At 47.6% G+C, this 15,967-nt stretch overlaps 1 protein-coding gene across 6 annotated transcripts in view; it reads left to right on the forward strand.

The window, feature by feature from the left end:
• Positions 1 to 15,967, forward strand: part of TP73 (tumor protein p73) — a 122,517-nt gene that overhangs the window by 71,202 nt on the left and 35,348 nt on the right. For all 6 annotated transcript variants that reach the window (XM_089667147.1, XM_089667151.1, XM_089667148.1 and 3 more), the window contains exons 3-4: positions 11,744 to 11,859; positions 13,979 to 14,088. In XM_089667147.1, coding sequence (XP_089523273.1) covers positions 11,744 to 11,859; positions 13,979 to 14,088 — 226 coding nt within the window. The remainder of the gene's footprint in view (positions 1 to 11,743; positions 11,860 to 13,978; positions 14,089 to 15,967) is intronic.

The following is a 15,967-nucleotide window of genomic DNA, read 5'->3' on the forward strand; positions in this document are numbered from 1 at the left end:
AGGTGGCTTTGGCAAGGGGCTGGGACTCCCTTAAAAGTGGAAGAGCCTGCTCAGTAGCAAGTGTGTGGTGGTGGGAGAGGAGTGTGGAGTAGGAAGATGTGAGGCTGAAGGAAGAACTCTGCCAGGAGGCCTAGTGAGATGGGGCCTACCTGCGAGCCTGCAGCTGGAAAGGAGGAAAACTCGGGACTCACTGGCCCCCTGAGAGAGGACCACTTGTATGGCAGGGAAGGAGCAGCCCAGCTGATAGGACTGGTATCGGCAGCCATTCCACAAGCGGTACAGAAGAGGATCTGAGTGAGTACACCTTCACCCCCTGGGCAGATAGGGGAAGGAGCACTCTGGCAATAACTGTGCACCTTATTTAAAGGAACAGGAGCCAGATCCCCTGCTCAGGAAGAAAGTCCTCAGATTGCTGGGTGAAGAGGAGTTCATCTAGGGTCTGGGGCAGTACAACCGGAGCTGCTGGTTAGCACTCCACCAGAGAAAAGAAGCTGTGAAAAGTTCAGGAAGTTGTCCTCAGGTCCCCTTTCCCCATCCAAGTTCTAATCCCCTCCATTAAAATACCAAAAACAAACTCTCAAGGACTGATTTCTGTCTAAGGATCAGAGCTTGTGTGAAGAAATTTTAAATGACTGGCTGTGCAGGACTATAGGGGGACCCAAATCTCATAGCAACCACCAAGGGGGTAGTGCTACACTAGTTGGGGTCTGACATCACTGTACAAATTAGTAGAACCCTGATTGGCTCAGTGTTCCTCTTTCTTGTCCCATTCTGAGTGCTTTTGCATATGACGTGACAGGAAGCTAATAGAAAGACACATTTTGGTACATTTTAATAATACTTATCCAGATTTAAAGTAGAACTACAGGCAAAACTTTTTTTTTTTTTATTGTAAGGCAGGGTTAGAACCCCTGTTGGTTTATTTTTCTGACATCTGTCTCCCATTGGTTAGATTTACCTTCCCTTCCTGTCCCATAACCAAAACCGGACGTAAGAGGAAATCCCACTGCAAAACTGCAAATTAAGGGATTTCCGTGGGGCCCCCCCAGGTCACCAGAACCTGTGTCCCCAACTGTTAGATTTCTCCTTTATTACTTTTCTGGGGACAACCTCAAATTTGGGGGTTTCTTTTACATTCAGTTTCAATGATAATGGTAAAGAGGACACATAGAGAGGGAGAATCTCCCAACAGTGGGCACAGACAGCAATAAAAACTAAAAGATGTTCTAATCCCTCTTCACTCTATCCAAAAAGTAAAAAAAAAAAAAAATTACTTTTAGGCCGGCCATACATGGGTCGATTTCCGAATGATTTTTAATTTGAAAATTGGACCTAAGAATAATCGGTCGGTTTTTGCTTTGTTAGTGGGGCAATGGCACCGGCCGATTTTCATGTTTCCTCCCCATTTTGTTTATTGGGCATTCTGGAAAATTTGACCGTTTTTCGAAATCATCGGTGGCACCATCGGATTACAGAACGAAAAATCGCCTAAATTTCGACACATGTATGGCCTGCTTAAGTTTTATACTTTAATTTCCTTTCTCGTTACCTATCTGCTCCCCACAACCATGACCTTGCTGCAAGCTTTGGAACCAGGGGCTGACTGACCATTTGGAAACTCGGGCACTGCCCGAGGGCCCGGGGTCAGTAGGGGGCCCCATGAGATGCCCCTGGTACCTTTTTCATAGGCTTTTTTGAGTTTGGGCAAGGATACAGGGGCCCCATGATCCCCTATTGCCCAGGGGCCCCATGAGTTGTCAGTCTGCCCCTGTTTGGAACCTCACTTTTCTGTAGCTCCATGCCTGAAATGTGTACCAGAGCTGCTTTGGTAGGTCCAGTAAAATATTCATCATTCAATCATTTAAAAGCAACAAACTACTACTGCTTAATTAGGGCAAAGATGGACACCAACTCATCCATGTAGATGGTGTTCTTGGAACCCAATGTCAGCTGTACAAAAAGAAGGGGATGAGAACTCACCTAGAACCCACTGTCAAAAAAGGCGTTCCAACAAGAGAACAAGAAAGCACCTCTCCAGAGCTCCACAGGGGTAATCACTAGTGTAATGGTGGAGACATCAAAAGTGCAAATGCTCTCGGAACTAGATCTTGGTGATGCAGCCCTCCTCCGCCAGGGAGATCGAACTGCAAACTGGAAATGAACACACGGGGGGGGGGGGGGGCGAAAACACAAAGCGAGTTATCCAAGATTTATTGTAAAATTGATGTGAACAACGATAACATACAAACGACAGGAGAATAAAAAGCCTGTAAATAGCTACTGGGGATCGTCCAACGTGGTTGCAGGGTTCCCGAATCGACACGCTAACGCATTTCAGGGACATGTCTCCTTCCTCTCTGAAGGGGTATCTGTGCTGGGAGTGGGGGCTTTGGAGGTGGGAGGGAGGGAGGGGAGATTTATGATCAGAAGGGAAATCTGAGGAGTAGAAGATTTGTGGTAGGTACAGGGGTGTATTTACCACAAGGTAAATAAGGCATTTGCCTAGGGCGGCATTTTCAGGGGAGCAGCAGCAATTTTCAAGGGGGCAGCACTGTCCCCCGAAAGAAAGAAAGGAAGAAGGGACACGCAGCACAGGGACCAGGTGGGATATGAGAGAGGCTGCGGGCTGCTTGATGGTGTATGCAGAGCCTGACTCTTGTTCCCGGGGATGTCCAGAGCTGTGAAGGTGAGTGTCTTCTCTCTCGCCGGGGTGGGGGGTTGTCAGTGTGTGTGGGGGGGCGGTGGTAGTGTAAGTCTCCCTCAGGTGGAAGTTGGGGGGGCTGGGGTGTTGTTGGTCAATGTCAGGCTCTCTTCGTGGTGGAAAGGGGTGTTGGTCGGTGTCAGGGTCTCTCCATGAGGGGGGGGGAGGGGAGCCGATTTTTAAGAAGGGACACACGCAGCATGGGGACCAGGTGGGATATGAGAGAGGCTGCGGGCTGCTTGATGGTGTATGCAGAGCCTGACTCTTGTTCCCGGGGATGTCTGGAGCTGTGAAGGTGAGTGTCTTCTCTCTCGCCGGGGTGGGGGGTTGTCAGTGTGTGTGGGGGGGCGGTGGTAGTGTAAGTCTCCCTCAGGTGGAAGTTGGGGGGGCTGGGGTGTTGTTGGTCAATGTCAGGCTCTCTTCGTGGTGGAAAGGGGTGTAGGTCGGTGTCAGGGTCTCTCCATGATGGGGGGGGGGAGCCGATTTTTAAGAAGGGACACACGCAGCATGGGGACCAGGTGGGATATGAGAGAGGATGCGGGCTGCTTGATGGTGTATGCAGAGCCTGACTCTTGTTCCCGGGGATGTCCGGAGCCGTGAAGGTGAGTGTCTTATCTCTTGTTGGGGGAAGGTTGCCAGTGTATGGCGGGGCAGTGGTAGTGGAAGGCTCTCTCGGGTGGGGGGTGCTGGGGTGTTGTTGATCAATGGGGGGAGCCAATTTTTGTGTTGCCTAGGGCAGCTCAATTCCTAAATACACCACTGGGTAGGTGGGGGGGTTTGGGGAAGGAGAGGATTTCAGCTGGGGTGGGGGGATTTGTACTGGAAGAGGGGGGAATTTTTGTTTAGGGAGAATTTTGGCTTGCAAAGGAAATTCATGGTTACGGAGTAGGTGTGAAGATTAGTGCTCGAATTGTTTTTTTTGGGGGGGGGGGGATTTTTGCTGGCACATAGTGCTCATACTTTTTGGTGGGTGCCCATGGCCCTGGGTGCTAGATGGCCTTGTCCCAGCACTTCTCCTGTTGGAACTCCTTTTTTGATGGTGGGTTCTAGGTGTGCTCCCATCCCCTTGTACCAGTAAAATATTTCCATCGCACATGTTCCTCAAAATGTATTCTGATTAATGAGGGGCTGTAGCAGTAGCCGGCTGGGAATCGGTGTCAACACGAGGATAAAACATATATTGGCAGCACACCATGGATCTTCACAGAGCGCCCAACATCTTTATTGGAAGCAGTCGCATCACAGCAAAAAAATGGCACCGTTTCAGGGCCCGCTTGAATCGCTTGCCTTACGAAGCGGTCCTGCTTGGCCCTAAAACGTCCCGACTCTTTGCTGTGATCTGATTTGTTTTCAGTAAACTCTTTGGATGCCGTCTGAAGATCCACAGTCTGCTGGAAATAGATTATTTCTACAACTGCATTAGCCTCTCGATGGAATGCTCCCGGCGTCTTCCATTGGGATTTGTAGACCTGAACACGCATACGAAGGCCAGCTTAGATAGGATGCAATTAACCTACCAAGAGCGTGATGAAACCAGAGTACCCAGAGGAAACCCGCATGCAAACTCCTCCTCTTTGTATACACTTGAGGATTAAAAAGGGGCAGGCTTTGTGGAGAAAAGGGTGGGGCTTCAGGGTCTCAAGTTTTTGCAGATTTATGAATCTTCTTGTAGTACCCTAAGAACATGTTACATAGTTAGTCTGGCTGAAAAAAGACAAAAGTCCATCCAGTTCAACCATTAAATGTTAATACATAAAGAGCAGTCAGGCAGGAGGGAAGCTAATAACACAGCATCAGCCTTCTCAGATGTGATTGGCTGCCCTCTGGATCATTATTATTATACAGCACGTGTCAAACACAAGGCCTGCGGGATGAATTTAGCCCTCTAGGCCATTTCGTGTGGCCCTCGCTTCTCTCCTGCAGCTACGGCACCCCACTTACCTCCCTCCCCACCTTGTCTCAGCAGAGAGAAAGACAGAACTCCTCCACCACATCCTGCACTTCTCCATGCAGCCCGGGATAGGCTCGTCTTTGCCTTCTCGGTGTCTCAGCAGTCAGAAACAGAGAGGAGGACAGAACTCCTGCTACAGATCCTGCACCTCTCTGTGCAGCTGCAGGACCCCCACATCTCCGCATTCTGCAGACTCCGGCAGCTGACTCCAGCCCTCCTCTGCTCCTCCTCCAGACCCTGCACTTTGTTTCCAAGCTCCGCCCCCAGCTTCTTCCTAGCAGCACAAGCTAAGGGGGGGGTGCACTGTGATGTAAGGAATGGTAGAGGACTCTTGAATCCTGATTTTGGGGGTCCCTTGATATCTTATGTAAAGGGGACTGGGGTGCTCGGGGCATCTACACTTACAGATACAATCAACCCTTCGAGGGCAACCATAATACTGATGTGGCCCGCAATTAAATTTATATAGCAAAAAGAAAAGGAAGAGGGGCACTGGACTAAGGAAGAAGCTCTGCTTCGAAACGCGTTACTGCCCACCCACGTCATCACGCTCCTTCGCTGATGTCACATCCACCCCGGTGCCATTTGCGTTCCATTCTGGTTCCCTGCGGCGGCCGGCTGGCCGCTCCAGAATACCCTTCCAGCCAACATCGGATGCATCCTCTACTGCCTCCCGGGAGCCCGGACCACGTTGGTGATATGCTCTTTCCTTTTTTCACTTCCTGTGAGTTGCTAATTGTCATTTTTACCAATAAATTGTACATTTTAATGCTGCACTTAGTCCGGCGCCCCTCTTCCTTCTCTTTTTCCACATACAGAGTTCGGCTTTTCTCTGAGGGTGCTGCCACTGATGCCGCTTTTTGGTAATGTACTTTCATTGGGAATACTAATGGTCCCCCACATGGACTTTTGATGGACTTTTGTGTAGCTATATTATACCCCTCCAGCGCCAAATTTGTATATATTGTAAATGTACACAGCGCCAACAGTTTGTGCAGCGCTTTACAAAAATGATCCTCCCTGCCTTGGAGGGCAGTGTCTGCCTGTATCTGCCCCCTTCGTACCCCGTGCTCCTCGTACATTGTATCCTTGCTCCAGCGAGGAATGGAGGTCCACACTATGTTAGGAACAGGATCCTGATTGTTGCTGCATGTCGGCACAGATCGTCAGTTGCTCTGTGTGGGAGGTTAATTATCATTTATTGTGTAATCTCTCATAATTTGCGGCTGATTTCAAATAAACTCAACCAAATCGAGTGCTGGGGGGCCCCGAGCCAGTGTTTAGAACCTCCGCACCAATCCACCCACCATGATTGAGTCTTGTCATGTCTTCGAGGCTGAATCATCAGCTTGCAGGATAGATCAATTAAATCGTATAATCCTCTGCGTATTCCTGGTATCTCTCCCCCTATAAAGGAAACATCTAGGACTAGTTTACACTAGCGCTGCATCCTGAGGAGTGATCTGCGTTCGGTATTGTATTGCCTCCTCGCCGCCTGCTTTAACCTCCTATATAGCGCCACATTTATAACTCTGTCCCAAATTACATCACCAACCTTGTCTCCAAATCTCACCCAACCCATCCTCTCCACTCCTCCCACAACCTCCTGCTCTCTTGCTCCCTTGTCTCCTCCCATGCTTGTCTCCAGGACTTCTCCAGAGCCTCCCCCATCCTCGGAAACTCTCTACCCCAATCCAGTGTTTCTCAACCTTTTTCCAGTCAAGGCACCCTTAAAAATGATGGACAGTCCGGAGGCACCCTTTAAAATTAAGGACAGTCTTGAGGCACCCCATTCTAAAATGGGGTGCCTCAAGACTGTCCATAATTTTAAAAGAGCACCCCATTCTAAATGTGAAAAGTTTTATATAACGCAGCAACATCCACACATGTAGGACACCCAACGTTAGAGGTGATTTATTCTTCCAAAGCAGATACACTTTTGCACATGGGTACTGACTAGTATTCCAGTGTTTCTCTTCTCCCTCAATTTTTATCCATCACTGTGCTAATGTGACCCCAGCACTGATGGAGAGGGGCGGGGGAGGGTCAAACTAGGATGCTGTGCAGGCAGCTGACATCCTTATTAACTGATGATATCATTGGTTGTCAGGAAGCCGGCAGCTAGAAGGTTGTAATGGTGTACAATGAAAACCTGTGGCTTTGTGAAACTTAGTGGTTCTCAACCTTCCTAATGCCGCGACCCTTTAATACAGTTCCTCATGTTGTGGTGACCCCCCCAATCATAAAATTATTTACCCAGTAATTATATTTCATGAAGTGTCGTTTTACCTTTAATACTGCTGCTTTCAACACAGTAGCTGCTTTCAACACATTGGAAATATGTGTTTTCCGATGGTCTTAGGCGACCCCTGTGAAAGGGTTGTTCGACCCCCAAAGAGGGTCGTGACCCCCAGGTTGAGAACCACTGGTGTAACTAAAAGGCTGGCTTGTACACAAGTTTTGGGCAATTTTTAGACATTTTGCCAAGGCACCCCTGAAGAAACTTCAAGGCACCCCAGGGTGCCTGGGCACCCCGGATGAGAAAGGCTGCCCTAGTCTATCAGACTATCGCCTACTCTGCTCACTTTTAGGCAATCTCTGAAAACCGATCTCTTCAGGGAAGCCTATCCTGCCCTCAGCTAATAATGGAATCTTCTATTCCTCCTACCAGTCCATCCCCCACAGTTACTACCTTTTGTACCACCAGCCCCTCCCTCCTAGATTGTAAGCTCCCAGGATCAGGGCCCTCCTAACCCTCTTGTATTGAACTGTATTGTCTCCCGTTATATTGCAAACTGTTGGTGCCATAAATCCTGTATAATAATAATAAATGCCACCCTACTGAGCACAACTGTGTGCATTGCGCGTAGTAGTGGGGCAGTTACAGTGCAGCCCCATTCACTTGAATGGGTAGGTGGTAGTGCCTGTTGAATGTGACAGGGAGGTTTAAATCTTGCCCTGGTTGCAGCAAGTGTATACCCCCCCAGGGGGAGCGGTTGAGGGGTGGTGTAAACGCAGCTCACCCACATAGTTTTCACAATCCCCAACCGCTAGTGCGAACAAGCCCTTACTTTGCCCACTTAGGTAAAAGCAGGGCTTTATTTCAGCGGGAACGAGGGGGAATCACACTAAATGTATGTAATCGCAAGGGGTGCTGGGGTGTGCTGGAGGGTCTAGTGATGCCGGGGGATACATTGTCACTGGAAGGGATCTATTGTTGCTGGGGAGGTCAATTGTCATTGGAAGGGATCTATTTTTGCATGGTGGTCTGTTGTTGCTGGGGAGGTCAATTGTTGCTGGAAGGGATCTATTTTTGCATGGTGGTCTGTTGTTGCTGGGGAGGTCAATTGTTGCTGGAAGGGATCTATTTTTGCATGGTGGTCTGTTGTTGCTGGGGAGGTCAATTGTTGCTGGAAGGGATCTACCATTGAAGGATGGGTCTATTGCTGCTTGGAGATCTGTTGTTGCTGCTGGGGGGTCTTCTGTTGCTGGGGTGGTATTTTGTTGTGGGGGTACATTGTTGCTGGTAGAATCTATTGCTGCTGAGGGGTGCTATTGTTGCTGGCTGCAGGGGATCTATTTTACTGCTTTTCTTGTTATCATTACCAAATTCCATACAAAATATTACTTGGCTCTGTATATGTACCAAAGGACGGCGCTCGGAGGTGGGGGGTGGAAACAAGGGTTGGCTCAGAAGGGGGGAGTTCCTGCACATATTCTCTGAGAAAAAAAAAAAGGGTAAAACTATCAGTTTGCTTTAATGCCTGCCCCGCCAGCCACGCATATGAACTTTCCCTGCCCAGTGGTTCCTTTTGGCAAAGAAGTGAAGCCCATTCTATGTCATGACTTGGAGCTTACACCATAAGAAGGACTCCTTCCTCTTCCCCATGTGACAGCACTGGCAGCGCGAGCGTCTGATTACCATTGCATTCCTTACAAATGTATTTTTGATGCAGCTAGTGTAAATACCTACATTTATCTTTGTATCAGCTTCCTGCAATACTCTGCACAGCAGCACTGGTAACCAATCAGTGTCTGCTGGAGTGTACATGTGCGTATAGTAAAATATAAATGGTAGACTGAACAGAGGGGAGATTTTATCTCTTTGCTATCCAATAGGTAGGCTGGGGGGAGTTCTAGACCAGCCTTTCTCAACCAGGGTGCCTTGGCAAAATGTCTAAAAATTGCCCAAAACTTGTATACAAGCCAGCGGGTGGAACAAGCCTGACTTTTAGTCACACGAAGCCACAGGTTTTCAATGTGCACCATTACAACCTTCTAGCCGCCGGCGTCCTGACAACCAATGACATCATCAGTTGATAAGGAGGATGTTGGCTGCCTGCACAGCATCCTAGTTTGACCCTCCCCCGCCCATTCCCATCAGTGCTGGGGTCACATTAGCTCAGTGATGGAGAAAAACGGAGGGAGAAGAGAAACACTGGAATACTAGTCAGTACCAGTGTGCAAAAGTGTATTTGCTTTGGAAGAATAAATCACCTCTAATGTTGGGTGTCCTACATGTGTGGATGTTGCTGTGTTATGTAAAACTAGTAGAATAGTTGTTCACATTTTAGAATGGGGTGCCTTAAGACTGTCTGAAATTTTAAAGGGTGCCTTGCGACTGTTCATAATTTTAAAGGGTGCCTTGGGACTGTCCATCATTTTAAAGGGTGCCTTGGGACTGTCCATCATTTTAAAGGGTGCCTTGGGACTGTCCATCATTTTAAAGGGTGCCTTGGGACTGTGAAATTTTAAAGGGTGCCTTGGGACTGTCCATAATTTTAAAGGGTGCCTTGGGACTGTCCATAATTTTAAAGGGTGCCTTGGGACTGTCCATAATTTTAAAGGGTGCCTTGGGACTGTCCATAATTTTAAAGGGTGCCTTGGGACTGTGTGAAATTTTAAAGGGTGCCTTGGGACTGTTCATAATTTTAAAGGGTGCCTTGGGACTGTCCATCATTTTAAAGGGTGCCTTGGGACTGTCCATCATTTTAAAGGGTGCCTTGGGATTGTCCATCATTTTAAAGGGTGCCTTGGGACTGTGAAATTTTAAAGGGTGCCTTGGGACTGTCCATAATTTTAAAGGGTGCCTTGGGACTGTCCATAATTTTAAAGGGTGCCTTGGGACTGTCCATAATTTTAAAGGGTGCCTTGGGACTGTCCATAATTTTAAAGGGTGCCTTGGGACTGTGTGAAATTTTAAAGGGTGCCTTGGGACTGTTCATAATTTTAAAGGGTGCCTTGGGACTGTCCATAATTTTAAAGGGTGCCTTGGGACTGTGTGAAATTTTAAAGGGTGCCTTAGGACTGTCCATAATTTTAAAGGGTGCCTTGGGACTGTGTGAAATTTTAAAGGGTGCCTTGGGACTGTCCATAATTTTAAAGGGTGCCTTGGGACTGTCCATAATTTTAAAGGGTGCCTTGGGACTGTGTGAAATTTTAAAGGGTGCCTTGGGACTGTCCATAATTTTAAAGGGTGCCTTGGGACTGTCCATAATTTTAAAGGGTGCCTTGGGACTGTGTGAAATTTTAAAGGGTGCCTTGGGACTGTCCATAATTTTAAAGGGTGCCTTGGGACTGTATGACATTTTAAAGGGTGCCTTGGGACTGTCAATAATTTTAAAGGGTGCCTTGGGACTGTCCATCATTTTAAAGGGTGCCTTGGGACTGTCCATCATTTTCAAGGGTGATTTGACTGAAAAAAGGTTGAGGAACACTGTTCTAGACCAAGCTATGGTGCTACAGTGGAGGTCTGAGATTTGGATGAACAAACTTACAAATCCATTGGCTGATAAAACTGTTCAAATATTTCAACTGTTGGTTGCTAGGAGTTCATTTTTAGGTATACAGTATATATTTAGATCCGCCATGTAAATGGGAGATGGGGATTACCCATTGTATGTTGCCTATCCTGCAGCCTCAGCTCTATTTCAGTAGGGAAGCTGAATACACTGCATGGTAGAGTCTACAGCTCTATGTATGAAATATCATAATGAAAATATACAACAGTCGGAAAGTCCACATCATTTTCAGGCAAACCATACACCACAGGTGTCAAACACAAGGCCCATGGGCCGAATTCGGCCCTCCAGGCCATTTCATGTGGCCCTTGCACCTCTCCTGCAGGTACCCCTTTGTCTCCACCCCCACCTTATCTCAGCAGAGCGCTTTCTGCTTTCCAGCTCTGCCCCCCAAAGGGGGTGCATGGTGATGTTAGGGAGGGTGTGGGATTCTTGACTTCTGATGTAATTGGGAAGGGGGGGGGGTGCTCTTACAGATACAACTGGCCCTTTAAGGGCAACCATAATGCTGATATGGCCCGCGACAAAATGTAGTTTGACACCTCTGCCATACACATTACACTCACTGGAAAGGCACTACAGATCCTTGTTCTGTACATCCGCTGTTTTCCCAGCCAGCATGTTTATTAAAGATAGCCATACATTATACCATTTTTTTGAGATTGACCAATTTTGAGAATTTTGCTTTAGATTGACCAAAAACCATATAATATGAAGTCAAACCTAAAGTGGACACTTAAAGTGGTATCCAATTAGGCGGGCCCTTGCACCACATAGTCAAAGGTAAATCTAAAGGAAATTGGGGAGAAAACTGTATAGTGCAGGGGTGGCCAACCTGCGGCTCTCCAGCTGCTGCAGGACTACAAGTTCCATCATGCCTCTGCAAGTCAGTAACTTCCCATCTTTGCAATGCCTCATGGGAAATGTAGTTCCACAACAGCTGGAGAGCCACAGGTTAGCCACCCCTGGTATAGTGTATCTCCGAGTGTACGCCCTTATTACTAGCACCTGATCAGTCGTAGAACTTACTTGAATATAGATTGATAGGACTCCATGTATAAAAGAAACATAAAGGGGCCATTATTGAGATAAAACAACAGCAATGAAAATTTGTAATAAGTAATTTAAAAAATGAGCACAACCCTGATGCAAGCAGAAGAATATCTCAGTGCCTTGGTTAATATGCTTCTGAAAAATGTTCCCAGAGATGTTCCGGAAATCTCTGAGGATGACAAGTCTTTCTACTTTATCATTGTTTAATCATTTTTGGATCATTTTTGTTTTTTTCAGGTCAGTCGGCACCTGCAAGTCACCTGATTCGTGTGGAGGGCAATAACCTATCCCAATATGTAGATGACCCCGCAACCGGAAGACAAAGTGTGATGGTCCCTTATGAACCTCCGCAGGTAACACGCAAGAAGATAAAACTGGATTGAGTCTCATTCATCAAAGTGTCAAAACTGATAAATCTGATTGCAAAACATATTGCTTTGTGTATTCCTCCGGCCAGCCCTGCCTTTACCCCTCTGCTTAACCTGAATTTACATTTTCCGGCTTTTCTCCCAATGAGTTATTTTTTCTTGGATGTGCAAGTTCATATTTGGGTGAACTTGCAAGTCTGTTCCTAAAAGGAAAAACAACAGTGATTGGTCAAAGAGATCCATTCAATCCACTTTCCCTTAAGCAGACTTGGCTGGGGAGCATCAACTGGTATCATGGAGGCACCTAAAAACAAGCCTGAGTCAGGCTGATGTTTCCTATATGTAGGCACATTTCCCTTGTTCCTTACTCCTTTGTCTACCCCACATTTACATATTTTTCAAGTGTCCCCCATTTTAATTACAATGTTCCTCCACTACTGCCTTAGCCATATGTGGTCTCTTTTCCTGTGCTCCTCCCCCACTTTGGCCATACTCCTGTTGTGCTCTTCCCTCGATTTGTCCTCACTGCTGTGTTTCTCCTCTGCTTTGGCCTCACGCCTATGTTCCTCTTCTGCTTTGGCCTCATGCCTATGTTCCTCTTCTGCTTTGGCCTCACGCCTATGTTCCTCCCCTGCTTTGGCCTCACGCCTATGTTCCTCCCCTGCTTTGGCCTCACGCCTATGTTGCTCTCCTGCTTTGGCCTAACGCCTATGCTCCTCCCCTGCTTTGGCCTCACTCCTGTGCTCCTCCCCTGATTTGGCCTCATGCCTATGTTCCTCCCCCACTTTTGCCATACTCCTGTGGTGCTCTTCCCTCGATCTGCCCCCACTCCTGTGTTTCTCCTCTACTTTGGCCTCATGCCTATGTTAACTCTTCTGCTTTGGCCTCACGCCTATGTTCCTCCCCTGCTTTGGCCTCATGCCTATGTTCCTCCCCTGCTTTGGCTTCACTCCTATGCTCCTCCTCTGCTTTGGCCTCATGCCTATCTTCCTCCCCTGCTTTGGCCTCACGCCTGTGTTCCTCCCCTGCTTTGGCCTCACTCCTATGCTCCTCCCCTGCTTTGGCCTCACTCCTATGCTCCTCCCTGCTTTGGCCTCACACCTATGTTCCTCCCCTGCTTTGGCTTCACTCCTATGCTCCTCCCCTGCTTTGGCCTCATGCCTATGTTCCTCCCTCACTTTGGCCTTACTCTTGTGTTCCTCCCTTGTTTTTGCCTTACTCCTTCCCCAACCCTTAATTTCCACTTGTTTCCCCAATCACACCTTAGATCTGTTCTGGCTGCGACTACAGTGCAACTGTATGTGTATTTTAAGTATATGTACGAATGTATGCAGCATAGGTATCACGCACCTGGCGAAGAATGGAATGTAGTGAAGGCCTCTCTTTCACCTCTTGCCCAACACTCCAAGGTGGAGAGAGTGCGTGCGCACAAAGTGACATAAGTGCTGAAGGTAGCTGGCTGGTGATGTCTGCTCTTTAGGTGGGTATAGCTGGAAGGCGCAGTCCTCAGGACTGGATGCTGAAGCAGCAGAGCAGGAGATGGAAGCAAGGCTGGGTAGTAGTCAGCGACAGCTGGACAGCATGGGACAGAATTGGCAGACAGAACAGGTCCAGGAGGCAGGCCAAGGTTGGTAACAGGCAGGCAAAGCAGTACGGAATCAGAAGGAAGAGGCAAGTCCAGTAAACAGGCCAAGGTCAGAGTAATCAGATGAAGCAGGTTGTGGTGAAGTCCATGGAGAATCCAGGTCAGGTGGGCAAATACAACGGATCAGGTCGCAGGACACACGGAACAAGCTGAAGACCATTCAGTAACTTCCTCCAGTGACACATCCATTTTCAAAACGGTGCTGGGTTCTCAGTGCGCACAATTGCTGCAAGCACGCTCGTGCGCCGGGTCACCATAGCACGTCTGAAGTTGCCCTTTCGCCAAGAAGCACGAGCTGCAGTGCAATGCGTATCTGCGCTGGTTTCCTGAGAATCTGGTTTACCTTACAATAGGGCATTGTGTATTTTATATAGATCCACATTTCTATTGTACAATGCTGATGGGAGGTATGCCGTGTGATGCATGTATGTGTATAGATTGATTTCTTTTCTTCGTTAGGTGGGAACAGAGTATACTACCATCCTGTACAACTTCATGTGTAACAGCAGCTGTGTTGGGGGGATGAACAGAAGACCGATCCTCATCATCATCACCCTGGAGACCAGAGAGTAAGTCATTTTCATTGATGTTCCTGGGCATACCTATGTGGATGGAGAATGGGGGCGACCAGGTGTCGACTCCTCCTCAAAACACTAATTTCCAGGTTGTGGATTAGTTTTCAACATGACATAGTTAGTCTGGCTGAAAATAGACAAAAGTCCATCCAGTTCAACCATAGAAAAAAAAAGTTATAATCCTACACCCACAGTTGATCCAGAGGAAGGCAAAAAATCCAGCAAAGCACGATCCAATTTGCTCCTGCAGGGGAAAACATTCCTTCCTGATCCCCCGAGAGGCAATCGGATATTCCCTGGATCAACTTTCCCTATTAATGTTATATCCAGTTATATTCTGTGTATCCAAGAAAGAATCCAGGACTTTCCTACAGCAATCCACTGAGCTGGCCACAACCAACTCTTGAGGCTGTTCCACATTTTCACAGCTCTCACTGGGTCTTATAATTGGCACATCTTGTGGTTTACAGGCACCTAACGGACCAATGCTTGGGTTGCACAAGTATTCTTGTTAAGGCTATTTAGGAATGAAGTGCATTACATCTTCCTTCTGTATAGCTCAAATAGAAAACACTCAAGCAACCTGTTTATTGTCAGAGTTGGACCAAAACACATCTGCAGATAGAGCATGTCTCTACAGTGGAATAGATATGTAGTGCACTCTGGGTTTATTTAGATAGGATTTGTTATTTTTTTGAGTCAGAGGCTTGTCATGCATTGGATGAGTCAGCCTGGGAGTGAGGTAGACAGGTCACCTCAGGAAAGGCTGGAAGGCTCTACAGGTCAGGGCTTCTGGAGCCCTCCCCCACCCTTCTAGAAACTGGAGGAACTTTATAGAAGAGGGCAGAGGAGGGGAGTAAACCTAGATTTGCATGTTTAAGGGAACATGGCCAGTCACCAGGCAGGAGACCAGGCATGGTGGCTAAGAACAACCCTTAAATGTGGCAGAGCCTGTGCAGCAGGGGAGTCGGGTGGAAGATGGACTGAGAGAAGGTGCTGGAGAATGGAGCCCCCAGTAAGGGGAGAGGCTACCCACAGGCTGGTGCTGGATGGAAGGATCTTCAAGGGGCCACAAGTCTCCTAGGGAAGACATCTTGTCAGCAGGGAAGGAGCCAGCCCAGTGTAAGGCCTGAAAACAGCTGCAACCCATCAAGCTAACAGGACAGTGTAAGTGCTTCTACCCCCCCTGGGCCAGAGAAGGGAGAGGGCAGTCAGGTGCAATACCCAACTAGTTCTCTTCTGGGACTACTTAGCTACAGATCTTGGAATCCCTTGACCAAGGATAACCTTCAGAACAGCTGGGTTAATGAGGATGGATTCATCTGTGGTCTGAGGAGGTACACCAAAGGGAACATCAGTGCTCCTTAAAGAGACAGTTGGTATTTTTTTTCCACATTTTTGTACAGTGTTTGCTGAAAAGTAGTCCTCATGTTTTACAGTTCCTTGGACATCCCGTATTAGCCCCCACATAAATTGTTAACCCCTAATAAAGCAACAAATCTAAGCTCAAGGACTGTTCTACTGACTATGTGTGAAGATGTGGAAAAGGCGTGTTGCCTGGCTGTGCAGAGCTTAAGGGGGACCCATGAAATTCAGCGTCCCTCAAGGGGGTGAGCTCTACAGAGAGGTAGCACTAGAACTCTGGAATTGGCCTAATGGTGTTACTATCCAATAGTGGTGCAGGGGGGGGGGTCTCCATTCTTGGCTGTCAACTTCTACACACCAAAGGAGTTCCCACATTTGTAGTGCAAATAAATGGATCTGAGAGTGAAGTACCACACCATGGGTTGATCCAGACGCACCCATATAAAATATATATAGATTCCATATAAAATCAGGTGGAAAACTATTCAAGAAAGTCAATGTGTTTCAG

Source organism: Staurois parvus, unplaced genomic scaffold (assembly GCF_062004578.1).
Source record: "Staurois parvus isolate SC_StPar_1 unplaced genomic scaffold, SC_StPar_1.0 ptg003059l, whole genome shotgun sequence".
Classification (NCBI taxonomy): Eukaryota; Metazoa; Chordata; class Amphibia; order Anura; family Ranidae; genus Staurois; species Staurois parvus.